General features: G+C 40.5%; 3 protein-coding genes across 6 annotated transcripts; 2 read left to right on the forward strand and 1 right to left on the reverse strand.

Annotated features, from left to right (window-relative positions):
- Positions 1-643: 643 nt before the first annotated feature.
- On the reverse strand, positions 644-13,710 carry LOC129248007 (alpha-(1,3)-fucosyltransferase B). Its single transcript, XM_054887404.1, has 5 exons — positions 13,073-13,710; positions 12,841-13,017; positions 12,359-12,762; positions 3,697-3,874; positions 644-1,294 (listed from the first exon to the last, which is right to left on the reverse strand). The coding sequence occupies exons 1-5, from the start codon at positions 13,181-13,183 to the stop codon at positions 821-823; spliced, it is 1,344 nt and encodes a 447-aa protein (XP_054743379.1). The 5' UTR covers positions 13,184-13,710; the 3' UTR covers positions 644-820.
- LOC129248008 (uncharacterized) lies at positions 8,104-9,546 on the forward strand. Of its 2 annotated transcripts, none has more exons than XM_054887406.1 (2): positions 8,104-8,192; positions 8,253-9,546. In XM_054887406.1, the coding sequence occupies exon 2, from the start codon at positions 8,370-8,372 to the stop codon at positions 9,384-9,386; it is 1,017 nt and encodes a 338-aa protein (XP_054743381.1). In that variant the 5' UTR covers positions 8,104-8,192; positions 8,253-8,369; the 3' UTR covers positions 9,387-9,546. The 2 variants fall into 2 exon arrangements, with proteins under 2 accessions (XP_054743381.1, XP_054743382.1); XM_054887407.1 differs by having other exon boundaries at positions 8,117-9,054; positions 9,118-9,546.
- A 5,653-nt stretch (positions 13,711-19,363) lies between the features above and the next one.
- On the forward strand, positions 19,364-22,902 carry LOC129248178 (vacuolar protein sorting-associated protein 54). Of its 3 annotated transcripts, none has more exons than XM_054887640.1 (5): positions 19,364-19,569; positions 19,638-19,832; positions 19,896-20,824; positions 20,885-21,663; positions 21,731-22,902. In XM_054887640.1, exons 2-5 carry the CDS (start codon positions 19,645-19,647, stop codon positions 22,727-22,729), a joined length of 2,895 nt encoding a protein of 964 aa, XP_054743615.1. In that variant the 5' UTR covers positions 19,364-19,569; positions 19,638-19,644; the 3' UTR covers positions 22,730-22,902. The 3 variants fall into 3 exon arrangements, with proteins under 3 accessions (XP_054743615.1, XP_054743616.1, XP_054743614.1); XM_054887641.1 differs by having other exon boundaries at positions 19,364-19,535; XM_054887639.1 differs by having other exon boundaries at positions 19,364-19,832.
- The last annotated feature ends 3,516 nt before the right edge of the window (positions 22,903-26,418 follow it).

Raw genomic sequence — 26,418 nt, forward strand, 5'->3', positions numbered from 1 at the left:
GGTCGTGGTCGATCAAAAAACACTTGGAGAAGGTCGGTGCTGCGCGATCTAGCTGATGCCGACATCTCATTGGACGGTGCAAAAACAAAGCACAAAACCGTGTACGATGGAAGAGTCTTGTAGAGGCCCTATGCTCCCGAGAGGAGTGAGCAAGGAAAAACCTGGTGGTAGCAGAGGAAGAGGAAGGCCTCCTCTGCGTTGGTAAGATCAGGTGGAGAAGGACTTGGCTTGACTTGGTGTTTCCAACTGGCCTCCTCTGCGTTGGTTAGATCAGCTGGAGAAGGACTTGGCTTGACTTGGTGTTTCCAACTGGCGCCGGTTAGCGGGAGAAAGCAACGACTGCCGCGCTTTGTTAAGCTCGGCAAACATCGTGTAAGCGATTATCGCGCCTATCAAAAAGAAGAAGAAGAAGAAGTGAGGTGAAATTACATACAGATATAAATATTTTCTCTTTTTTTAATTAAACATATGCAGCTTGGACACATACAGCTTGGTTGTGTATTTCTACTAAGCTACACTTCAAGTGTTGCCTTCTAAACTAATTTAACAAAATATTACATAAGTATATACATATATATGTACATTAATTTATGCTCTATAATATAACAGAAAATACTTTTTAAATATTTACATTAGTTTCGAAATACATTTGTCACTCGAAACTAAATATTACTGTAATTTGTAAAAATTAAATCAATACAGTTTCTGAAGAATATTTACATACATAAAATACATAGATTTGGCATTGGCTTTTAAAATTGTGCCTACAACAACGAAGCAATGAGAGTCGCTCACCCTTCTGCAAGCTACTAAATCCGCATCAGCACAGCTCATTTGACGCTTTGTAATTGGTCAAATCATCCAACTCCTTTTGCGTGAAATTACGATTTATTTGCAGCAACTCGTCTAAGGCTTTCGACAAGCAAGAGGCTTTTGATAAAAGTTGCTTCCATGAGCTGATTTCAGCCGGTTCGCTTTCCATCGTCGGATGGGGTATTGGTAGCGGACAGTTATAGTGCATTCGATTGGCCATTTTCGATTTTGGACTTTGTGCCCATATTGCCTGCAGTACTTGGCAAGCAAAATTTGAAAATATATTTTCCATATCAGGACGTAAATAGATTTCGTCTATTAAACGTTCATTGGTCACTGGTTGGATTTGATTGTATTTGTGATGCAAATATTTTACATATTCAGTGTCATTGCGATCCAGTTCTGTTATATATTTGGCTAATTCTTTTGGGCTTTTGTAGTCATAAATATAAATTGCAGAGCGATTATGTGGCTCCCAGTCCTGTAAATAAAATTTTTCATTATTTTTTTATATATACAAATACATACAAACAAATGTATGAAAGCACGTTTGGATTCACGCATCCTCCACCTTATTTCTTTCCCGCCTGTAAGTATGCAACAAGTTGCATTTTTATTTAAGATTTCATTTGCTAAACAGATCACTCACTGCCTCTCAAAGGACTTATGGAATGATGGAGTGAAAGCGTTCATACTGCAGCTCTGCTCCTTATCGCAGCAGGAGGGAGGTTCTTCTCAAAAATAGCAACTCATTCCAAGAGCTCCTCTTTATTAAAATAATTAGCGGCACCACTCAAATAAATACATGAAGAACTCATCCCAAATAAAATGAAGCGCACATTGCTGCGAATCTGATGACTCTACCGCTAACTGGCATTGCGAATCTGTGTCGCGAGTGCTCATTTAAAACAATGCAATCGCATTGCAGTAATTTTTTATTCAACGTATTCACGATCTATAGAATGCAGAGGTGTGGCTAATATCAAACCGCTAACCTGCTCTCAGCGATTTTGAAGGACTTATTTGATTACTGTAGTAATCGGGGTTATGACATCGGTTTGTTCACAAAAAAGCTGAGATTGTGTTGCCGATCTCTCTCTCTCTCTCTTTCTCTCTCTCTCTCTCTTTCCATCTCTCTCTCTCTCTCTCTCGCTCGCTCTCTCTCCCTCTCTCTCCCTCTCTCGCTCCCTCTCTCTCCCTCTCTCTCTCTCCCTTTCTCTCTCCCTCTCTCTCTCTCCCTCTCTCTCGCTCCCTCTCTCTTCGCTTTGTCCCTATTTGGGATCGTCTCCCCTCGTTCTCACGCGCCAGTTTCCTTCCGTCCTGCGTCGTCACATCATCAAAGTGCTGCACTCTTATGTCCCTTTGTATCGTATTTAGCCAGATCGATTGTGGTCTTCCTCTAGTTCTTGTTGGCTCTGTTATGTTTATGGCGGGTTTAACGATGTGGTCTTCGTCTCTACGCATTACGTGCCCATACCATCTTAACCTACCTTCCCTCATTTTATCCGATATTGGTGAAATTTCCATATCTTCTCGTACCCTGATGTTTTTCACTTTGTCCACGCGCGTTATTCCTGTTGTCCAGCGAAGCATTTTCATTGCATCATTTCGTTGTGTTTAGCTTGCGTCACCCAACATTCCGATCCGTACAACATTACTGGTATAACGCAGGTTTTGTACACCTTTGCCTTAATCGTGAATAGCATTTTCTTGTCGCATAAGACGCCCGTCAGGCTGCGACACTTTAACCACGCCGCATTAACTCTGTGTGTCATATCTTCGTCTATGTTTTCATGCTCTCTTAGGACCGATCCGAGGTAAGTGAATCTTGTTGTTACTGTTATTGGTTGCCCATTTGTACTGGGGCGCCTCTCGTTCGTCTGTTTCCTCTGCGCCAAACGGTAGGTGCAGGTATTCGGGTTTCTTCATATTTATGGGCATTCTGTTGTTAGTCAATATTTCATTCCAAAGATTCAGCTTTCTTTCCAGGCAAGCGGGGCCCTCATTATATAAGAATCTCAACATCAGATTCGCACCATTTTACGCTTCGTTTAATGCACAGATTTAAGCCGACTCTGAGTGGCAGATGTTTTTTATGAGGAACTTTTTCAAGGCAGAAGTACACTCGATGGTTTTCCATTGCCTGCTAAGTGACGGCCGGTTTTCGAAAAACTTTTTCTATTATTTGATCTTTGTGCTCGGAGATTTGAACAGAGCTACGGCGACCGCAATATATGGATGTAATATGAACGCAGATAGTCCAGATACTGGACTCTGTTCGGCAAATGTAATTATAAACAGAAATGCAACTACTGGCATTTACTGGCAACAAGGAAAGTAAGTGGAAGTCTCATACAGTCTAAACAGACGGCAACGTTAATCGGGACTACCGGCGCAATTAACTCTGATTAAAATTGTAGTGTAACAGACGGTTGTTACGCGGACTGGTGAACAGCTGATTTGTTTATTGAATAGTTTAGTCAGTAAAAGAGGGGCCGGAGGTAACAAATACGGATATTAGCAGCCCTGATACTAAGAAAAAAAAAATTTATTTAAAAAAATGTTAAATTGCAATTCCTCAAACTGCTCTGAAATACCAAAACAATTACCGTAATTTCTAAAAGTAGCATTTCATGCAGTCTTTCTTGTTCTTCTCTTTAAAAGTTTCATTATTTTTCATTCACTTTAGATATTAACTGTCATTTTTCGGTAATGTTGCCATCGAAAATTTCCCTAACCTGTTTAAATTATGAGAATTAAATCTAGTTGTCAATTCGCATCAGTTGCACTTAATTCCGGAGATAATGCCGAATCAAGTCGTTAATCTCGATTAACGCCACCGTCTGTCTAGGCTATTAAGCACTACGCATGCTTGTAGGTCACCCGTATCGTTGGCGATCCAAAGTAAATCGGTACAACACCAGCTATCAGAGGTCGCCAATACTTTTCGGTTATATAGTCTTCACAGATGCCATTTTCAATACTGATCATGAATTTATACTGACTGATGAAACGAGTTATATTCTCCGAATACAAATTGTTCAGAATATTCGTTTGTAAACTAAAAATGAGAAGAAGAATAAATTTTAATATACTTGTAATGTGTAGAAATCAATGTTAGTTGGTCGGTTTTTTTGTCTTTGTCTATACTAATATTATAAAGAGGAAAACTTTGTTTGTTTGTTTGTTTGTTTGTTTGTTTGTTTGTTTGTTTGTTTGTTTGTAACGAATAGGCTCAAAAACTACTGGACCGATTTTAAAAATTCTTTCACCATTCGAAAACTACATTATCCACGAGTAACATGGATTACATTTTATTTTGGAAAAAAATAGGGTTCCGTAAGATATTTGGATTTTTCGGACACAAACTGAAAAAAATCTTATATATAAAATAAAGTCAACTTTTTGTGTGTGTTCGCTAACCGGCCGTGTCTGCACCGAATTAAACCAAACTTACACACATTGTTAAGAAGGTATTGAAGATGGTTTCCGTATAGTTTGGATACCTATTGGTGGATAGGGCTCGAGATATAGGTCAAAACGTGGACCCGGATAACCTTCGGATGTGTATGTACAATATGGGTATCAAATTGAAGCTGTTGGTGAATGCTTTAGTACAGAGTATTTTTCATGCCGCTCCGTGACTGGAGTCTCGAGATATAGGTCAAAACGTGGACCCGGGTAACCTTTGGTTGTGTATGTACAATATGGATATCAAATGAAAGCTGTTGATAAGTGCTTTAATACGGGGTAATTTTCATACCTATTGATGACTAGGGTCTGGAAATATATGCCAAAACGTGGACCCGCCGTGTCTTTGCACCGAATTAAACCAAACTTACACACATTGTTAAGGAGGTATTAAAGATGGTTTTCGTATAGTTTGGATACCTATTGGTAGATAGGGTCTCGAGATATAGGTCAAAACGTGGACCCGGGTAACCTTCGGACGTGTATGTACAATATGGGTATCAAATGGAAGCTGTTGGTGAATGCTTTAGTTCAGAGTATTTTTCATGCCGCTCCGTGACTAGGGTCTCGAGATAGAGACCAAAACGTGGAGCCTAGAATGTGTTTGTACAATATGGATATCAAATTGAAGCTGTTGGTGAATGCCTTAGTACAGATTATTTTTCATGCTGCTACGTGACTGGGGTCTCGATATATAGGTCAAAACGTGGACCCGGGTAACCTTTGGTTGTGTATGTACAATATGGGTATCAAATGAAAGCTGTTGATAAGTGCTTTAATACGGGGTAATTTTCATACCTATTGATGACTAGGGTCTCGAAATATATGCCAAAACGTGGACCCGCCGTGTCTTTGCACCGAATTAAACCAAATTTATGCACATTGTTAAGTAAGTATTGAAAATGGGTTTCGTAAAGTTTGGGTGTAATTCGGAGCAGTGGCAACGGGTACAGCGTTCTTTTGAGCCAGCCATAATGTCGCTTACTTTTTTAACGCTTGGGGCGAAACTGAACTGTCAAATTGACAGTGTGAGTTACAATGTGTCAATATTTCTTTCTGATTTGAATGCCATAAGGAAAAAACGTAAGTGCAACATGTAAAAATTGTTTGTGAATTTTTTTGGAGTGGATTTTGGAACAGTGAATAATTTCTTACGAAATTTGAGAATTTTATGTGAAATCCGAATGAAGTTATGTGTTCGTGGAAAAAACAATTTTTTCGTTTTTTTTTTTTTTGAAAAATATAAATGGATAATGGTTAAAAAAGCTCCAATGCTTAATAAAACATATAAATTGAAACGAAAAATTCATGGATGATCAGGAAAAAAGACGATTGTTTATTCATATGCGTTGATTTGAAATTTAAAAACAATCTTCTTTTTTCCTGATTTTCAATTTATATTTTATATTTACTCAAAAACAAATAGAAAAACAAAAAATATTGTTTATGCCAAAGCGCTTGAATAAAGAATAAAGAAATAAATAATATGAAAACCATATATTTTCTGTTCTAAACCATATCTATTCTATTTTAGTGTGCCCAGCGAAGGGGGCCGGGTTTGCTAGTCCTTCATAAACTCCTAAACATCGAGTTGGTTATCAGAAAAGCTAATTCATACAAAGTGGTAGCAATTTGGTGGTTTCTATGTATATCAAAATCAGTTGATCACTTCGCACAAATTCCACTAAATTCAATCAGAATGTAAACAAAAAAAAAAAAACATTTTGACATTTAACCCACTAAATGGAAACCAAAAAAAAAACACAAGTCAGGTGTTGCAGCAAGGCGAATTAAGTACTATGTTGCGCCATTAAAAAACTGGTAATTTATTTTTCGCGATTTTGACAAAAACGAGAAATGTTGCTCCATTGCTGTTGTTGTTGTTTTAACAGCATTGGTAGCTGTCAGTGTAGGTATATCATCGGTCGTCTTTGTCTAGCTCATCTAGGGGTAGGCCCAGGAAACATGCTGTTTCGACAGGTTGGGTCCAGAGGGAGAGCGGTGTTAGATGAGTCGGTTTGAGGGGGCATGTGAAGACGTGGTTAGTGTCGTGCGGGGTACCTTCACATGCCGGACATATGTTTGGTATGTCAGGGTCGATTCTGGATATGTAGGAGTTTAACCTGCTACAGTATCCAGAACGTAGGTTTCCCTACCTCGGTTGCTCCATTGCTGTTGTTGTTGTAGCAGCATAAACATTCCCCATTCTTACATACGGAGCATGCTGCTGGAGTGGCAACCCTTGGCCGGATATAAATCCGGGTCGTTTCGGTAACATAGAACCGACTGCCGTGGAAATGGCTTGAGCTAATTTGCTCGTGCATGCCAGTTTGTTGGGCAATACTCTACGAGAGCAGGAGTGAGAGAGCATGTGCGCAGTTTGGCTGCAACAAGGTAATGATCCGAGTCGATGTTGGGTCCTCGGATCGTACGTACATCTAATACACTAGAAGCGTGTCTTCCATCTATCACAACATGATCGATCTAGTTTCGCGTTTTTCGATCAGGCGGCAGCCAAGTGACTTGGTGTATCTTTTTATGCTGGAATCTAGTGCTGCAGACTATCATGTTTCGGCCCCCGGCGAAGTCGATCAACCTCTGTCCGTTACGGAATGTTTCGTTGTGCAGGCTGAATTTTCCGACTGTGGAACCAAGCGAACCATAGCAACGTTCCAGGCGGTCATAGAAGGAATCTTTGGTCGTAGCGTCCTTCACTTCCATCGGGGTGTGGGCGCAAATATGCGAGATGTTAAAAAATCGCACTTTAATGCGGATTATTGCGAGACGCTCGTTCACCGGAGTGAACGACAGTACTTGACGCCATTCCCATGGCAGCCGGTTCTACGTTACCGGAATGACTCGGGTTTTCCCGACCAAGAGCTGCCGCCCCAGTAAACTAGCCCTGTCTAGTGTACCGTATCCCACAGTACTTGGCGACAAAGTCTCTCTCGCACAACAAATCCGACACCGAATTTGCGCTCCCTTACATGGCAGCAGTAGCAGACGTCGCAAGGTCCTAAGTTTTTCTTGCCTTGTCCCGTACATCGCATCTCTTGAATGGCAATGATGTCAGCCTTTACTCTCACGAGGACATCAACCAGCCGGGCAGAGGCACCTTCCCCATTAAGGGACCGGACATTCCAGGTGCATGCCCTCAAATCGTAGTACTCAGTTCGTTTGCACGGGTCGTCAACAGAATATTTCTCATCCGAAACTTTTTTAATCTTTTCATTAGGGGGATTTTTAAGTGGCGAGTCCCAAACCCAGCGCACAACCAGCTATCCTAGAATGCTTCACCTTCTCACACTAGTTCACTCCCGAACGGGTGTTCGGAGCTACCCAGAGGATACTTGAGCTAATTCCGAAAGTTGTAAGCTGCTTCTGTACATGTAGAAGAATCGTCCTGGCCACTCCCAAGTGAATGGCGATCAGTAACTTTCCCCACTTGCGTGAACTTCTACATATGAAACCATCCTCCATCTCGACCAACTGCAGCCGGAAAAAAGGCTCATACGTGCAGTCCAACCCAGCTCTATCCTAAGTTTAATAAGAGAACTGGGTCTGGATGAGGTGTTGCGATGAGGTCGAAGTTCAAACCTTCAATAAACCTATCTATCTGTCTAAATTGAAATCTCACATTGTTGCTGTTTTGTTGAAGTTTATTTCCGCATCGTTCCACTCCGGTCACTCTATAGAAGCTGCTTTTTCTTCAGACTAGTTTTTACCTCAGGTGGTTGTTATATATGACCCCCATTTGACAACAAATTATCGTTACACTCGTTTAGCTTATTCAGTCGCTTTTTGATTCGTTAAACTCCCTCTTTGCTTCGAATCTAATATTCACTGATTTCAAATTCATACAGAAAAATAAATTTGTTTGTGGTATGACTTCCTAAATTTTAAGAAAAGTAATACAAAAAAATTATATTGCATCAAAACATAACTAAAATACCAAATACAAATTGCAGCAACTTCATCAACAGTAAGTTAGTGAGCTCATTGAACGACTTAGCTACCATAAGCACGGCCACGCTTTCTTTCACTATTTCGTCACTGACAGCGACACTTAGCAAAATAAGAAGAGAATGCCGCGTCAACGACGCACACACAAACCCCGTGTTGACCTGGGAAGTCTTATTGACCGCGCCCAAAAACGAAATCCCTACATTGGGCGGCGGCTATGCCCTGTCTGCTCACGTCCCACACAGGCGCACCTGCGCGCCAACAAAAGTCGAAGTCGTGCAGTCGGGCTCATGAGTCGCAACGCCGTCATAGACCTTGGCGCTAACGGCGTTTGGAACACACTCGTCCAACCCGTATCCCTACTACATTGGTTGCCTCTGCGTCATTCCACGCGCACACGCAAAAGCGATCGCAGTCATAGTCGACGCAGTCAGCGTACGAACAGCGCCAACAATAGGAGTAAACCGAAGATTGGTAGTCCATCTCGTATGCCAGTTGCCGAGGTGCAAATGCCATGCTCCACGCTTGAGTCACCAACGGCAGAGAAGCAAATGACTAGCAATCATGACGCTGGTTCGCAGCAGCCATGTGCTAATGCGAATACATCTACATCGCAACATTGTACAGTTATCTTGCATCAGAATCCCCTCTTCGATGTTGAGGGCAAGACACGTTCGGGCATAATGGAAAAGCGCGCTCGAAAGTCGCAAATGGGTCAAGTTAAAAGCAAATGGAGCGTAAAAACGACTGAAAAGCAAGATGCTGCGAAGAAGACTGATATTGAGAGGGAGGTACCGGCGAAAAAGGGTAGCAGTTTGAAAGATTCGGCTGCTGTGTCGATAAAGCGCTTAAACTCGCCTCCAATTTCAGATTCCGATGCAAGCAGCGAGAAATTCAGAACCGATACGGAGGAAAGCAATTCGTATGAAGAGGGTATCGATTTTAATGTGAAAGCGGCACCGGGTGTGCAATTAGACGGCATGCTTGGGTTGAATACCGCGATGTCAGTGAGAAATTTTGACGCAACTGTTGCGTCTGGGAGCGCAATAGAAGGGAACATGTTGAATGAGCGCACAGCATTATTAGATTTGACACAGGCAGCATCGCAACCAGCAGAACGAAAGAATGAGTGCGCCTAGTATGAAGATGGCACAGTTACGCATGGAAATTTCGAAACTATTCGATTGCAAAATATGTACGTAGTTTCGAAAGCAGATATTGCTTTTGTAATTAACGGAAACGAATGTGTTGTTATTGTCCTATTTCATATGAAATAAAAATATATACGTTGTGCACGAAGTTATTGTTGTAGAAATGTATAGGCCCCTAAATTTGGTGTCAAAACAACTAACTAATTTTTTTGTAAGTTCTATAAACTCCATAGATATTAGGACTGCTCCCTGGACTGCTTCCCAAGGATCTTTAGTTCAAATTTTAATTGGGTCCAAAGCGCATTTGACGTGAAATAAGTAAGAAAATAGATGGTTGTTGTTGTTGTTGTTGTAGCAGCATAAACTTCCCCCTCCCCCCGCTGCTCAACTGGCAGTCCGACGTGACAATGCCGTAGATTAGGTTAAAGCGGTGGCCTTGTGGGACACAGTGAGGCTTCATATCCCATTATGACGCCGCGTGGAGACCTTGTCCCTATTTATCCTAAAACCAGTGTGTGATTTTCAGAAATTTTAGAATATCCTCTGTTTCTGCAGAACTGAGATCTACCAATTGATTATTAAAAAAATTTCTACCTAGAATAGCAAACCTGCGTCTGGATAGACCAAAACAATTGTACAGAAGGTGCGAGATTGTCTCTTTCTCCTCCTCATTTAGACAACTTCTGCATAAGTTATGTGTTTGCACACACATCTTTGGACAGTGCCTTGGACGTTATGACTGATATCTGTGTGCTAAGACTGCGCTTATTTTGGCTTACAGAGATTCTGTGCATTTAGCAATCGTCACAATTATCGGCCGATTCTACAGGTGGTTTCATTACGCCATCTTTCGCTTGCTGTTCTTACGATTTGCTCAAGGATAAGTAGCTTACATGTTCGCAAGGGTATACCTATATCATTGTCTATGTACTCAGCGGTGAATTTGGTGCCGAGTCCCGCTACTTCATCGGCTCTGCAGTTACCCTTAATGTCGGAATGGCCAGGGACCCATGTTATATATATATAATTGGCGCGTACACCCTTTTTTGGGCGTTTGGCCGAGCTCCTCCTCATATTTGTGGTGTGCGTCTTGATGTTGTTCCACAAATCGAGGGACCTACAGTATCAAGGCGACTCCGAACTTCAAATATTTTTTATGAGGAACTTTTTCATGGCAGAAATACATTCGGAGGTTCGCCATCGCCTGCCGAGGGGCGACCGCTATTAAAAAAATGTTTTTCTTAATTTTGGTGTTTCGGCGATATTCGAACCAACGTTCTCTCTGTGAATTCCGAATGGTAGTCACGCACCAACCCATTCGGCTACGGCGGCCGCCTAGGGACCCATGTTACCTTTAGGAAAAGTTACTCAGCCATCTGGTTAAGAGATGTGCGGCATTTCATGGCTATCTAGGAGATTGTGGACTGTTTTGTGAGGAATTTTATCGCCGCCTGGCTATCAGTGAAAATGTAGATATGAGATGTTGCATTACACTGTACCCGTGCAGTCGCAGCTTTCATTATTGCTATCAGTTCAGTCTGAAAAACACTACAGTAGTCGGGAAGACGAAAACTGAAGGATATCTCCAGATGCTCAGAGTATACACCTCCGCCCAGCCTGTCCTCGAGTTTGTTGTTGTTTTAAGCCCCGTCAGTGTAGGCTATATCACCGGTCGTCTTCGTCTGGCTCATCTAACGGTAGGCCCAGGAAACTAGCTGTTTCGACGGGTTAGGTCCAGAGGGAGAGAGGTGTTGGATGAGTGGGTTTGATGGGGCATGTGAAAAGGTGGTTAGTGTCGTGCGGGGTGCCTTCACATACTGGACATATGTTTAGTACATCGGGGTCGATTCTGGTAGGAGTTTAACCTGCTACAGTATCCAGAACGTAATTGTGCCAAGGTTACGCGGGACTCTCGGGGAAGCTGGAGCTCTTCGTCTGCAATAGGTGGTGGTTGGACTCCGATAACGGCATTCGGAGGTCGGGAGCTTAAGAAGGTGGTAAGGGTCTCCTGATGAATGTCGTTAATGGCCTGTCTGTACACTGTCTGATCCTGGAGTGGTCTGTCTGTTTTGTCCTGGATCTCGTCCACGTAGTTGAGGAAGTGTCTCCTCGAGTGTTGTTGTTGCTGTTGTTTTAACAGTAATAGAAGCCCCATCAGTGTAGGGTATATCACCGGTCGTGTTCACCTGGCTCATCTAAAGGTAGGCCCAGGAAACATGCGTTCCCATGGCAGCCGGTTCTACGTTACCGGAATGACTCGGGTTTTTCCCGACCAAGGGCTGCCGCCCCAGTAAACTAGCCCTGTCTAGTGAACTGTATATTACCCTGCCCTCGAGCTTTGAGCCATCTGTGTATACATGGATGGACTCGCTCCGTCTTACATCGTCCCGTTCCCACACTTCCCTTGACGGTAGGAGGGTCGTAAACGATGTAATGGCGAGTATAGGCGGGAGTGCATAGTCCACTAGTCCGGGAAGCCCCAAAGTGCCAGCCAGGATTTTACCGTGACCATAATTCGTGTTTGACCACTTATTTAGAGTCTTCAGCCTTATTGCCGCACTTCATGCGTTATATCTTGCCTGCAGATCTACCGGGAAGAAGCTTAATGGCGCATATAATGCTTTCGATGGTGTGGTTGTCATTGCACCGGTTATAAGAACAGATGCTAGACTTTGATTCTTGTCAATTCTTTTGATGTTCACACCCTTCTCAAGGGCATTCCACCATATTAGAATACCATAGTAAAGAACTGGCCTAACCACTGCTGTGTAGAGACAAAGTATCATTCTGGGTTAACGGACAGGGACGTAGAACCGACTTTCGTGGGAGCACATAGATGCATCGTTAGTAATACTTCTTCCTCTTCCTAAACTAATCCGTAATTGCTTATATAATTGTATACTATCTCCAACCTATTATCGTCTCTACTGTTCTTGTCAAAGAATGTCTAGTTGCCTTACCTTTCGGGTATTTTCCGATTTGTCAAGCACTTCCCGTAAGAGTCTATGCGAATATACTTCATCAATTCCTCAACATAATTTGTTCTTGCCGACATTGTGAAGCAGTCTGACTGTAGAAAGACAATCGGCGCTAGATTAGCACGCGCCACATTTTTACGCCCGACCGGCACCACATACATGGGGTCGATAATGCCCGATATATTTGGTAGGCCATTTGTTGTTAACGGAAAATCGCTGTAGCGACTAAATGTCGATGTGTAATTAAAATAATGTAAAATCTCTTCATACATAAATACGGGCACATTGCGTGGTGATTCTTCGTGCAATAACGCCCAGATCTGATCTGGTTTACGTGGCAATGGTAAGTCATTCCACTGCAGACTGCTGGCATAAAAAAGTATCGCCTGTGTTAAATAAAAAAAATTATTTACATATATTTTGAAAGGAAATTATTGCGAACATAGCAAATACTTTGACATCACCTTCGCTTTTGATAGGAATCTTCGATCACCAGTTGTAAAACAGTTATTATAGCCACAAAAATTTGGTTGTGGATCAAATTGTCCCAAGCCATTGTCCGTCCACCAAAGTACTAAACATGGCGAGCTGTCATCGTTTAGTGAATATCGCTTGCGCGCCAAGATGTGATGTGAAGATGCCTGTTTTAAATTGAATGCATTTAATTGTGTTGATAGGAATGCAAATTTTACTTACATTTAAAAGCCAAATAATTACTACGACTCCCAGCAGCGCCAGTAGAAGAAGCGCCCGTTTCCCAAATGTAAGAGGGGCATTTCGGCCTCTAAAGGGTCTCCAAAAGCTCATTTTAGAAGCTACTGACACTTATTTGTTTACTTTTGACAAATTTTGGCAAAGATACAAAAAAATATTTTTCTTTGGAGTCATACCCGACTGCCACTGTGCCTGCATTCCCCATTTATGAGTCAAATATATAATAAATACTGGGATATGAGAAAGGCCCGTTTACTACAAGGCTTATCGCGCTAAGCCAGAGAATATCCGGTGCCAATGGCTCTGCTTTCATTATTCAATAACGCAAATTTGCATGTACATACACGAAACATACATTCAATAAACACAAAAGTGCCGGGACTTAATTAGGCGTGAGTTAATTTTTTTTGTTTTTTTTTTCTTAACTAATTTGCGGTCAACTACCAGCAGCAAAACTCTGTCACTTAATACGCTATTTGATTATTCCTTGCTTAATTTTGGAAATCCACTACATATTTTTTAGCGCGCTTTGAACCCAAAAATTGTTTAATATGAGTTAGAATAATTGCTCTGGCGAAAAAATCGGAATAAAAACAACATTTTTGTTTCTCTCTCTGCGAACAGCTGTTTTCCTTTTGATACCCGCTAGTGATGGTAATGTCTGTACCGTGGTAGTCCGTTGTACCGTAGTGCAATTTTCTAGCTGTGCTGGAGAATAATTTATAAGAATGTTAAAATAGAAAATGGCGCTTTCAATGTTTCGCTAACTTTTTTGGTTTGAGCTTGTCAAACAGCTGCATGGATATGTCGTCAAGGGTAAAAAAAAAGCAACAAACACAAGACCACTTTGCTTTGATTGAGCAGTTAGAATGGGGATTCTGCTGTTTCCGTGGCGCCGCAATGTTATGGCCAATTCTTATAGAACTCGATAAAAGAAAACGAAATGATTGAGTGAAATTTTTTGATATCTCGCTTAGTTTTTAAGTAATTTAATGTTAAAGTTCTCTAATTTAGCGAAAAGTTGGTGTTGCCATACACCTGAAATAAAAACGAAGTTCGTATTTAATTTTTTTAAGGGGGCAGATACTTGTAAAAATTCGAAAAAATTTTTTTTTCACAAAATGTTAATATAATCCTTTAAGAATATGTCAAAAAATTTTTAGAGCGTAATTTTAAGTATTTTTTATACTATAGATCGTCAACCGTGACGACTCTATTCTTTGCGTTCGAGCGCTGGGAGAGGTATAGTTACGTTGTATTCAAACTTTAGATGCGTTTTTCTCAAAACTATATTTTTCGAATAGGCGTACACGATAACTCGAAAAGTTATTGATCGATCGCACTGAAATTCTGCACACATCTTTTCTATGATATTACTTTCTATGTGGATTTAAAATTTTCGAAAATTTTTTTAAAAATAATTTTTTCGAAGCAAACAAAGTAGGAAAATTCGATCCAAAATTCATTTTTTTAATTTTTTTTTTCATTTTTGTTTAATTCATATAGAAATTATGACATTAAAAAACAAAAAAAATGTTGGTTTTTTATATTCAGGTCACTGACGCCGATGCTGCAATACCCGCCGATGGAGACGCCGCCCCGCTGCGACCTTCATTGTACATCCGCCATTTTAAATGATTTAAACAAAAAAAAAATTATTTTAATGTATAAATATACTGTATGCCAATTCTCAAAAAAATATATTGACTTTTTCATTTAAAATAATTTTAATGAAAATCAGAAAAAATATGACCGCTTACAGGCATCTGTCCCCTTAATGTACATATATTTAAGAATTCTCACAGAAAATTTAATATCGTTCCGGTGCATATTTTCGAAGTTACACGTAAATTTAAAAAGGCGTTTCAGAATGCTTGAAAGTGCTTTTCAAAATTTAAGGGCATTACTCGTTTTTCTCAAAATGGTGGCCAACATTACTCGAAAACGGCTCAACCGATTAGTCTCTAATTTTAACACGAGCTTCTTAAATATATTTTTTTTAGTAATTAATCGAAGATTTTTTTTTTCACCGATAAATATTTTTTTTAACAATTTAGGGCCCAAATTTTGGCCAAAAATCGATTTTTTTTTTTTTGCTTATTCCTGCGATTATCTACTAGATTTAATATTACTTTAACGAAATCTGTTTGGTTTTTTTAATTTCAGAGGATCCAGTTGAGCGATATAGTGGTCACCACAAAATGTTTTTTTGAGCGGAGCTCCCGGGGATCAGCCGTAGCTCCTTTCCAAATAAATATTTTCACTAACACTAAGTCTTAAAATACAGTTATAAGATAACATAATATGTGTACAAATTTTTAGATCAATAAATTTAAAGTTTTCTCAGGAAAAAATCTGGAAAATTCGCTTTTTTCAGTCTTCTAACTGTTTATAATTCCTTAATATATTTCGATCTACAGCTTTTCTGCTTAGGCAACTTCTGATTACTTTAGGCTACCAATATTTACCGTTTACCTATTACTAAAAACTAGTCAAAACTAGTCTCAGGGCGCACTGTTTTACTCTACAAATCTTGAATAAATTATTTATAATTATATAGTTAATAAAATATGGTTTTAGGCTTAGAATTATAAATTCAAGTAAAAAATATAACGATTAGTGAAACAAAGACTTTTTACACGAAATACAGCTTCAGCATTTCAGCGATGGAAATTATTTCGGATATATAACCACTAAGGCATGTTGGTGTCTAAGGTCTAAACAGTTAATGGTTTGTTAATGGAGAGCCCACAAAAAATAGTCAAGATTCGATAAATCACACGATCTTGTAGACAAGTGTGTAGGTGTTTTTTTATTATTTAGAAGTCAATTCGCTGAATGAATTCTTAATGCTCTGTGAACATATTTTGCTAAAACAGTTTTGGAAAGAGAATCTCCATTTGCAAAAATTCTGCTCGAAAGAGAAAGTACAATATTTCTTTCAAAACACGAAGTTCATTCTTAGGTTAGGTTTTTCTCATAGCGCAAACCACTTGCTAGTTTTGGTATAGGTGTCTTATTTAATAACTTCGGGACAAAACTATTTATGTCAGAACGTATTTAGTGTCAACCAAATTGTTTAAATTGTTCAAATGCTTACTATGTTTGAGCAAAAATTACCTACAAAAAATAAAAGACCACCCCAATAAACGAAATCTCGAAATCTACTTCTAAATGAAGGTCACAAGCGATTAAGAACAAAAGACATTTTCAGGTCTGCACAAACTTATTATCTTATCTCGCACGTAGGTCTGTCCACAAAGGCAACGGAATCTCGGCCATTCCGACTTTCAGTACCGCCTCATCGTCATGAGAGATAAAGGCAGTATCAAAGGAAACTGGATGCCAGCCCTTGCACGCTGCCTCCATCCAATTCCACCACATAATAAAATATAGCTTAAAAAAACTAAAAAACACGCTTTTATTGCTAATCGAACTAAAAAGTAGAAAATAAATTTTAATGACAAAGGGACCTATAATGAAGTAATAGCAAATCGAACGATCAGTCATAGTCAACTACCTCAGAACAGAATTATAACAAAAATTAAGATACAATAAAAATAAAATAATTCAAATTAGAGTTAAAGGCGTGGGATGCTTGATATAGTAAATATTACGATCATTCTATTGGCAACTACCTATGTACAGAGGGTTATGAAAGTGAAGCAAAATGACTGATCGTTCGATTTGCTATTACTTCATTATAGGTCCCTTTGTCATTAAAATTTATTTTCTACTTTTTAGTTCGATTAGCAATAAAAGCGTGTTTTTTAGTTTTTTTTTAACTATTTTTTATTTTTAGTATATGTAGGTGTTTACGAGTAATATACTATTACACAACCGCACACTAAATACTTACCTCAATGGTGGTGTGGAAACTAAAAATTCCCAATTTTTGTTTAAAAAAATACCCAATTCATGTTTCTACCGGTATGGCAATATTGGCAAATGTTATAAAAAATGCACATTTTTCAGCGCTCTCATGAGAAAAAGAGTTTCCCATCTAGTCATCTATGTTGTGTGTTCCGAGTCGATCAGATTTTTAGAAGCCAGTGAAATTTAAGCTCAAAGATTCCGTTACAGTCATTCATACATACAACCCGAGCTAATAAAAGTGTGTTAAAAAAATAAAATATTAATCCTGGCAATCCTAATAAGGATAATGGAAAATTTATCTCACACGTCTCACACTGCACTCGTTCTTCGTGACTATTTCGCCAAAAATTCCACGCATATCGTTCCGCAACCACCGTATTCGCCTGGTTTGGCTCCGTGTGACTTCTGGCTATTCCCAAAACTCAAGAGACCACTACCGGAAATGGACTATTTGGCATGTTTCGGGGATTGGAAAACTCGTTGGCATAAGTGTATTTCATCGAGAGGGCATTATTTTGAAGGGGATGAAATTGATTTACAAGAATAAATGACGATTTTTCATTTTACAACCAAATTCACCTTACTTTTTGCCCGCAGGTAGAAAAAGAAAATATTAATCCTGGCAATCCCAATAAGGATAATGGAAAATTTTTATCAAATTATTGCATTGTCATCGGTCCTTGATAGGTGTGCAAAATTTCAAGTCGATCAGATGTTTAGAAGCCAGTGAAAATTAAGCTCAAAGATTCCGGTACATACATACATACATACATAATTACATACATGCATACATACATACATACATACATACATACATACATACATGCATACATACATACATACAACCCGTCCTAATAAAAGTGTGTTAAAAATAAGAACAAAGAAAAACATACGCACACATCGTCGTGAGAGACAACGAAAACTTTAAGGGAGACTGGGAACTCGGCCTTTCTTGCTCCATTCACATCTATCACACCCGAAAAAAAAAATCTTGCATAAACAATATGAGGATAACCAAATAAAAAGAAAAAAAACAAAATCGCACACAATCGTCGTGAGGGACAACAGAAGCCTTAGCGACGCTAGAAACTAAGCCTTTCCGGTCCCCAGCTATGAAGAAACGTAGATTGGAAACTCATCCTTTTCAGCTCCTTCCATTCACATCTATCACTCCCGAAAAAAAAATCTGAAGTTTTAATGGAAACTGGAAACTACGCCTTTCCAGCTCCTAGCTACGATAAGTCGAAGACCCGAAACTCGTCTTTTTCAGCTCCCTCATTCCACATCCATTAGACCTAAAAAAAATCTTGCAAAATCGACATGACATCCCATTTCACCAAGTAAAAAAAAAGACAAAATCACACACAATCGTCGTGAGCGACAACGGCAGCTTTAATCGATACTGGAAACTGGGCTTTGCCACCTCCCAGCTATGAAAAACCGTAAACTGCAAACTCGTCCTTTCTGGCTCCTTCCATACATGCACTTCCGTCACAATCACATCCGATTTAATCATATATTTACATAAATATTTCAGTTGAACAAATAATTAGGAAACATATTACTCCAGCATATAACTAACTTATTCTTATAATACGTTCACATACTGGTTGATAATCTACTTTTTCGTACTTAACTTCTAATACGTAATTAAAAAGCGAGATTTCGCATACGAAATTTCTCTCCCAAAATGTGAAATTATAAAATAATCCTAGATAATAACCATACTTTTTGATATATATACAACCCTGTGTTTTCTGTGTAAGAGATCATTATTTTTACGCGTGTAAAGAAAAACGTCAAAGTAAAACTAAATAAAATGGATGCCGGGAAAGAAAACAGGTTTGTGGACATAATTCTAATAAAATGTTTGTTAGGTTATATTAACTATGCATTCATTTAATAGAAAAAAGCGTGTGTCTATAAACTTGTGTCGTCTTATTAATTATTATAAAATGATTTTTTGAAACCTCAGTAAACGTCGTTTACAGATTTCCTCCAAATGTTTATTATTAGCAGCCAATTGCGCAATTAAATTAGCTATTCTTTCTCCTTGTCTTTTCTTCATATCGTTCGTAATAATTAAAGAAACCAAAAACACCGAAATATTCCACCAAAGCAATTTCTATGAAGAAAAACCTTTCACAAGAGTATTGACTGCTGATTGCCAATTTTGCAGGTAATCTGCCATATGTGAACGGGTAGATTAAATTTCTGGATTTAAGGGTAATTAGTGCATATGTGAACGTACTTTTAGTTTTATAAATTTTATATTTTTATTTAAAAATAATAAAATTTTTACCAACACTGTATTTAGGGCCGACCTAATGTGTTGAGTAAATATTTGCTTAAATGTCAAACTGGTGACGTTTGTCATTAACCTGACAGCTACACGTCTCTGCTGTTTTGAATCGAATGACGAAAATTACTTTGCAGTGTTTTTCAATTTTCAGCGGTCAACAATTAATTGAAAACTTCAAAAGTTAGCGCAGAATATTGAATCGAAATAATTATGTCTTAGTCAGCATAAGGCTTTGTTCACAAAACGACTGATGGAGGAGCGGCAGAAGTAATGAATTTGATTAGTAATAAGACACCCGAGAGTAGGCCATTTCCGAGAAAAAAACTAAAAATAAATAAAAACTTGTGCTCTATAATATCCAAACTGCAGTTTATAAATGATGTCCACAACAGAGAACACAGGCGCTGTCCGAAGGAACAGTGGGGACGATGTGGCTGCTATTACGAAAACGAAACAAATGTCAAGTGCATCGGCATTCATGAACTCTGCGTTGCATACGCGTTGTTGGGAGACATGCTACTACTGCCCCTGCGAATCTTTCAAAACTTCAACTGATTTTGTCAAGTGAGTTTAATTAAATTTCCGGAAAATACTTGCATGCTACTGACTAACTATCCGCCATTTCAGACACTTGCGAGAACGACATTGCACACGTGAAGGCGGCTCCTATGTTTGTCGATATGGCTTCAACGGTGTTTGTCCCTCACTGCCCTTGGATGGCGTATCGGATCGAGATTACGATGCGCACGTTGCCAAATATCACGTGAATCAATTGACGCGTGAGCTACCGCCAGAGTGGTCGGTCTTTTCGGCTGCACAAAACTTGCCGGCCGTACTCAATGATCCGTCACGTGGCAAGCAAAGTAATCTTTTCACAAAAAAGTGGGGTGACAGCTTCGTCGAGAAAGCGCACATACCATCTACGCCGCGTTTGCCTGAAATCACCTATACAGATTTTGACAAATACATAGCGAAAATCGGCAAACGTTATCGCCGCCATGAGCGCATGTGTGCACAGCAAACCCCGGCAGCAATGGCGGAGCACGAAGCTAACGCGCCAACATCACCAACTCACACTGTCAGCCTTAGCGCCATTCCAGATATATTTCTCAAAGAGCAATTAAATTTGAATCATCCAGCGACATTTGCGCTTGTATTTCCCAGTATTGGCGCTTCTAGCAGCGAGGAGAATAAGCAGTCGGGTCGCTTATTGCAAGAGCAATTGTCGCATTATTTAGATATCGTTGAGGTGAAAATAGCGCATCAGGTGTCGCAAAAATCAGCAGCGTTTTTCCATGCGATGACCTCACAAGACGCCATCATGGCAGAGATGCAGGAAGCTGCATGCAATGTGCGCGAGTTGCGTGCTTCATTGCGCACGCTGCATCAATCTGCTGTGGTCGACTCGTTTCGGGTGATGCGTTTCGCGCAAAGGAGGCAGAACTTCGAGGAGACACTGGACAAGCTCAGCCTGATGGCGACAGTTCATAAGACGCAACCAATGCTGCAACTTTTACTTGGCACGCAGGATTATGTTGCTGCGCTTGACTTGATAGGTGAGTTATCTACTGCTATATTAATCGTAGAAAACCAATTTACACGCCTTTAATTCCCAGGCACCACACAGGAAATATTAACGCAGGAGTTGATTGGTATACACTGCTTCAAACACCTGCCTATGCAGCTCACCGAAATGGAAAAGCTCATTGATAAGATGCTCACAACCGAATTCGAGCGGTATGCCACCAGCGACCTCAACAGGCCGCTGAGTGATGTGCTCAATGAAACCGAAAGTGTGTGCGCGGAAGAAGACAAATTGGTGTGCATCGTAATGGGACTTTTGCGCAAAAAGAATTTTTCCTTCGTAACCGTCTACAAAGAAGAGGCAATAGTGACCATACGCGCCATCATCAAACAACTTGTCATCGAAGTGATAGCCTCCAGCGATGCAGAGCTTTGCCTTACAGGTGCCGGCGAGGAGGCGCAAAGCCTCTCCATCAGCGAGTGGATAGCATTGCTGAAGAAAGCAACGGTGGCGCTGTCGACGGTTTTGCAACGCATACGCGCCGTAACAGGCATAATGCGGCAGACAGCTGACGCAGCTGCTGGGCGTTGTGGCAGCGCCGCCGGTGTAGCGCAAGAATCAGCAGTAAATCTTATAGACTCGGAAGCATTTCTAAACTCCGCTGATCATGCGCATGTAACGGAGCGACTAGAAGAACTGCTGGTAGCAGTGTGCAATTATTGTCATGAGCGCTGTGCAAATCTGGTGTCAACGCAGAGCTTGCAACGCTCAGTCGCCACAGCGAACGAGGTGGAGCAGCTGACGGCGATTGTGGATGAGTTTAGCGTAGGTTGTGAAGAAATATGTGGCACAGCCAGCGTGCCGCTGAAGGTGAGCGATAAGATTGTGCGCTATTATTTAAGTATTCTAAATATTCCATTTCACTTAATGCCTACAGGTGGCTGCCAAAGTGCAGGCTTCGCGCTTTGCCAATCATTTCCACACCGAACGTAAGCAAAAATTGGCTTTGCTACTCGACTCGGAGCGTTGGCGTCAAGTCGATATACCCAATGAATTTCAGAAAATTATCGACCGCATGGGCATGCAAGACTTCCAGCAACCGGCGAGCAAATCCTTCGCTGAAGGTTTAGGTGCCACACTAAATGGGCACAGCACAGCTAACAGCAGCACCACCACCACCATCAAATTGCAGGCCAATCCAGTTTTGCTCATCGATGGCAAGCCATTCAGCCTGGTCAGCGCCGCACTGTTGCTGGTGCAAATGTTAAGCGACTACTGCCACTGTGCCACGCGCCTACCCATCTTGGCAGGCTATTTGTCGCGCAACGTTGTCGACCTGTTGCGCACTTTCAATTCACGCTCCTGCCAGCTGGTTATTGGCGCTGGCGCAATGCGCATAGCCGGCTTGAAAACCATCACCAGCACCAACTTGGCACTGGTTTCGCGCGCACTACAACTCGTGCTTTGGCTTTTACCCAAAATCAAGGCACATTTTGCGAGTTACGATGCGAATGCAGTGTCTGGTTTCGATTCGATCGAGAAGGATTTTCACAGTCACATAAAAGAGATCGAAAACAAAATCTACAGTATTGTAACAGAACGCGTATCGTTGCAGCTGGAGCAATGGGATGCCCGTCCTCCCATACCATCGCAATCATTTCGCAATATTTCACGACATTTGGTGAAGTTGCACGAAGCTATTGCGCCAATACTGCCCGAACAGCAAATCCATACCATCTATGGCATTGTGCATCGAAATTTCAAGGACAAGCTCAGAGAGCAGCTCTTAAAACTCAATATTAATAACAATGGCGGACCACAGCATGGCGTGGTGACGTCAGAGTTGACTTTTTATATGGAAACATTGCGTACGTTGAAAGCATTGCCGCCAACGGAATTGAGCGACGACATACTGGAGACTATATGGACATTTTAAATGCTGGCGCGTACGCTTCGACTGTGGTGCGATCGTTAATTGTATAACTGGCTGGCTCACCATAGTCGGCCATTACCGTTTTGTTATTTTATGCTTTAAGGCAATTGTTTTATTATTAATTTTACTGCTGTATTTGTTCACAAACAATACGAGCCCATGTCTTTGTTTTTTTTGTTTTTAATACCTTCGCCAATTCCCCTATTTCCCCTAAGGGGTGCAGCAGCACAGCAACATATAAACATTTCAAGTTGTTTCAACCAAACATAAGTATGTACATATATATTTTTGTAGCAAAACGTGCATGTGGCAGCGCAACTGCAAAGCATAGGCAGCTTTTAGTGGAGTTGCAGGAGGGTAAGACTCCGTCAGAAAATATGAGATTTGCAAGTGGTCTTTCGATTTCTTTGAAACTTTGGGAAATATTAGTTCTAGGTAAGATACATTCAAGCCTAAAAGGATTTTGAAAAATTTTCAAAATTGAGTCATCTACGCCATGTTGAATATCGGGACCGTGTTTTTTCAAAAATCAATATTTCTTGAACCGGTGGATGGATTTCAATGCAATTTACAGACAATATAGAAACAAATAAGTAGTTTAAATTAGTATTATGTAAAAAAAAAATTTCGAAATTTTGACCAAAAAAAAGTCAAAAAATTTTTTTGAATCAATTTTTAGTTGATTTGGCCACTTTTTTAGATTTTCTGTTATACACGTAACGATTCCTTATGATTTAACCTTTATTTTGAAAAAAAAAAATTTTATGGTGTCTGTAATAGTTCTCGAGATATTGCGATTTTAGTGGAAGCGCGCACGCACTTTCGCGTACGCACGCACGGTTCGCGCTGCGTTATGTGTTCCTGTATGAAGTGACTGGAGCAGACTGCTGCAGGTCTGTGCGCGTTTTTCTACTCCTGCGCTGCGTAACCGCGAAATTCACGGTGTTCGCTTCCACTAAAATCGCAATATCTCGAGAACTATTATAGACACCATAAAATTTTTTTTTTTCAAAATAAAGGTTAAATCATAAGGAATCGTTACGTGTATAACAGAAAATCTAAAAAAGTGGCCAAATCAACTAAAAATTGATTCAAAAAAATTTTTTGACTTTTTTTTGGTCAAAATTTCGAAATTTTTTTTTTACATAATACTAATTTAAACTACTTATTTGTTTCTATATTGTCTGTAAATTGCATTGAAATCCATCCACCGGTTCAAGAAATATTGATTTTTGAAAAAACACGGTCCCGATATTCAACATGGCGTAGATGACTCAATTTTGAAAATTTTTCAAAATCCTTTTAGGCTTGAATGTATCTTACCTAGAACTAATATTTCCCAAAGTTTCAAAGAAATCGAAAGACCACTTGCAAATCTCATATTTTCTGACGGAGTCTTACCCAGGAGCAAAAACCACGCAAACGCAAACAGAAAAAAATTGAAAAACAGAAACACTTATTTAAACTAAGATTCAATATGCAAACATACATACGCCTGCGGTTAAGAACAATAATTAAAATAATAATTAATGCAATAGTAAAGACTTGCTTAAGTTCTCGTAGTTCTCTCTTTGTACTTAGGCTCCGAATAAAAAAAAATATACAAAACCCTCGAAAAGTAAACGAACGCAAGCGTATTAATAAATATGTTTGAAATATGTATGTACGCAGTTATTGATCTGTGCAATTCAATTTGTTAAGATAAAAAACATAAATTAGTATAATTCTGAATAACAAAAGTATCAATCATTTATATAAATAAATAAAATTGAAAATGGCAAAAAATGGTGTAAAAATAGTGTAGATTGGACGGAAAAATGATTGGCAACTTTGACGACGAAGTTTAGAATTGAAGTAAACGATAAATTAAACTGGATTAGACTTGCATTTGAAAAGAAACTCCAGGAATGTACGCTGCACTAGCGCGCAGATGGCTCGAAGACCCCAGAAGGCATAGGCGCTGGAATCTACGGCGCCCGAACCAAGCGCTCTATGCCGATGTGTAGTTTTCCAAGCGGAGATGTATGTCATCTGTCTATGAGCAGATAAGGAACTTCCGAAATGAGCGAATTGTCACTCTGAGCGGCAGTCAGGCGGCACTCATGGCCCTATCGTCCTGTGAGATTAAGTTGTTGTTGTTGTGCAGTATGCTATTGAAATCAAATCCGCACTGGTGCTTGAGTGTATCGAGAAATTCTTTTTTTTTGGGGTTTTTTGTGTTGGTCGGGACGACAACAAGTGAGTACAGCCCTCAGATAATATGCTGTTCACTAGACAGGGCTAGTTTACTGGGGCGGCAGCTCTTGGTCGAGAAAAACCCGAGTCATTCCGGTAACGTAGAACCGGCTGACATGGACCTGAAGAAGGCTTTCGACACAGTCAGCCATTCCACGCTACTAAATGATATTTATCAATCGACACTCCCGCCAGGACGGAAGAGGTGGTCCGCAAACTACCTGAGCGGTCGTCACTCGCCAGTAATTTTTCGAGATCAAACATCAAAGCAGAGGAAAATAAAGCAAGGTGTACTTGCTGTTCAACTTCTACAACTCGAAGCTCCCCCAACCACCAACGGGGGTTTCCCCGGTTTCATACGCTGATGACTGTACGATAATGGCGTCGGGCAATGACATCGATACCCTGTGTTCCAAAGTGAACAACTACCTCACCAACCTCCACTCTCCCCCACTAAATCGACGGCGACCCTCTTCACCATGTGGACAAATGAAGTCAAGTTGTAACTTAAGGTGAAAGTCGATGACGTACCAATTCCGATTGTAAGCAATCCCAGAATATTGGGAGTTACCTTCGACAGTTTGCTCTCCTTCTCAGCGCACACAACCGCTATTGCCACTAAAGTTGAAAATCGCAACAAGGTCCTCAAATCGCTTGCCGGCAGCACTTGGGGCAAAGACAAAGAAATGTTGCTATCGACATTTAAGGCAATAGGCCAGCCGGTTTTAAGCTATGCTGCGTCTGTCTGACTTTTAGGACTGCGACGGGATGTCTCTTGATGTCCCCACTTCAACATGTACACTACGAGGTCCATATGCTTCCTGTGAAGCAGCGTAATAAACTCCTCAACAATCAGTTTCTGTTAGAGTGTTAACGCAGCTCCCATCTATGCAGACATCTGCTTGAGCCTGAGCCACCTCCCAGGCACCTCAGGAGGCACCTCCTCAATTACGCGGACGAGATCCAAGACAAAACAGACCGATAATTACTGGATCGGCCAGTGTACCCACAGACAATTAACGACATTCATCGGGAGACTTTTACCACTTTCTTAAGCTCCCGACCCCCAAATGCCGTCATCGGAGTCCAACCCCTACCCATTGCAGATGAAGGGCTCCTACTTTCCCGAAAGTTCCGCGTAACCTTGGCACAATTACATTCTGAATACTGGAACAGGTTAAACTCCTACCTATCCTGAATTGCAAGTACAGTCCTCAGATGGCATTAATTCCATTGTACTGCATTCGGGTTCCCTTTTAATATCCATTAAATATACTCGATCTCCGAAGACAGCTGAGTAGATTTGTGGTGTCAAGTGCCAAGGTTGTCGTTCTTTACGCATCAGTACCAAAGACCTCAAGCCTGATTCGAGCAAAGGCCGGGCAGACGCACAAAAAGTGGCTCGGCGCCACATCCTCCTCTCTACATGCTGGGCAGCGTGCACTGCCTGAGATGTG

This window comes from Anastrepha obliqua, chromosome 5 (assembly GCF_027943255.1).
Source record: "Anastrepha obliqua isolate idAnaObli1 chromosome 5, idAnaObli1_1.0, whole genome shotgun sequence".
NCBI classification, from domain to species: domain Eukaryota; kingdom Metazoa; phylum Arthropoda; class Insecta; order Diptera; family Tephritidae; genus Anastrepha; species Anastrepha obliqua.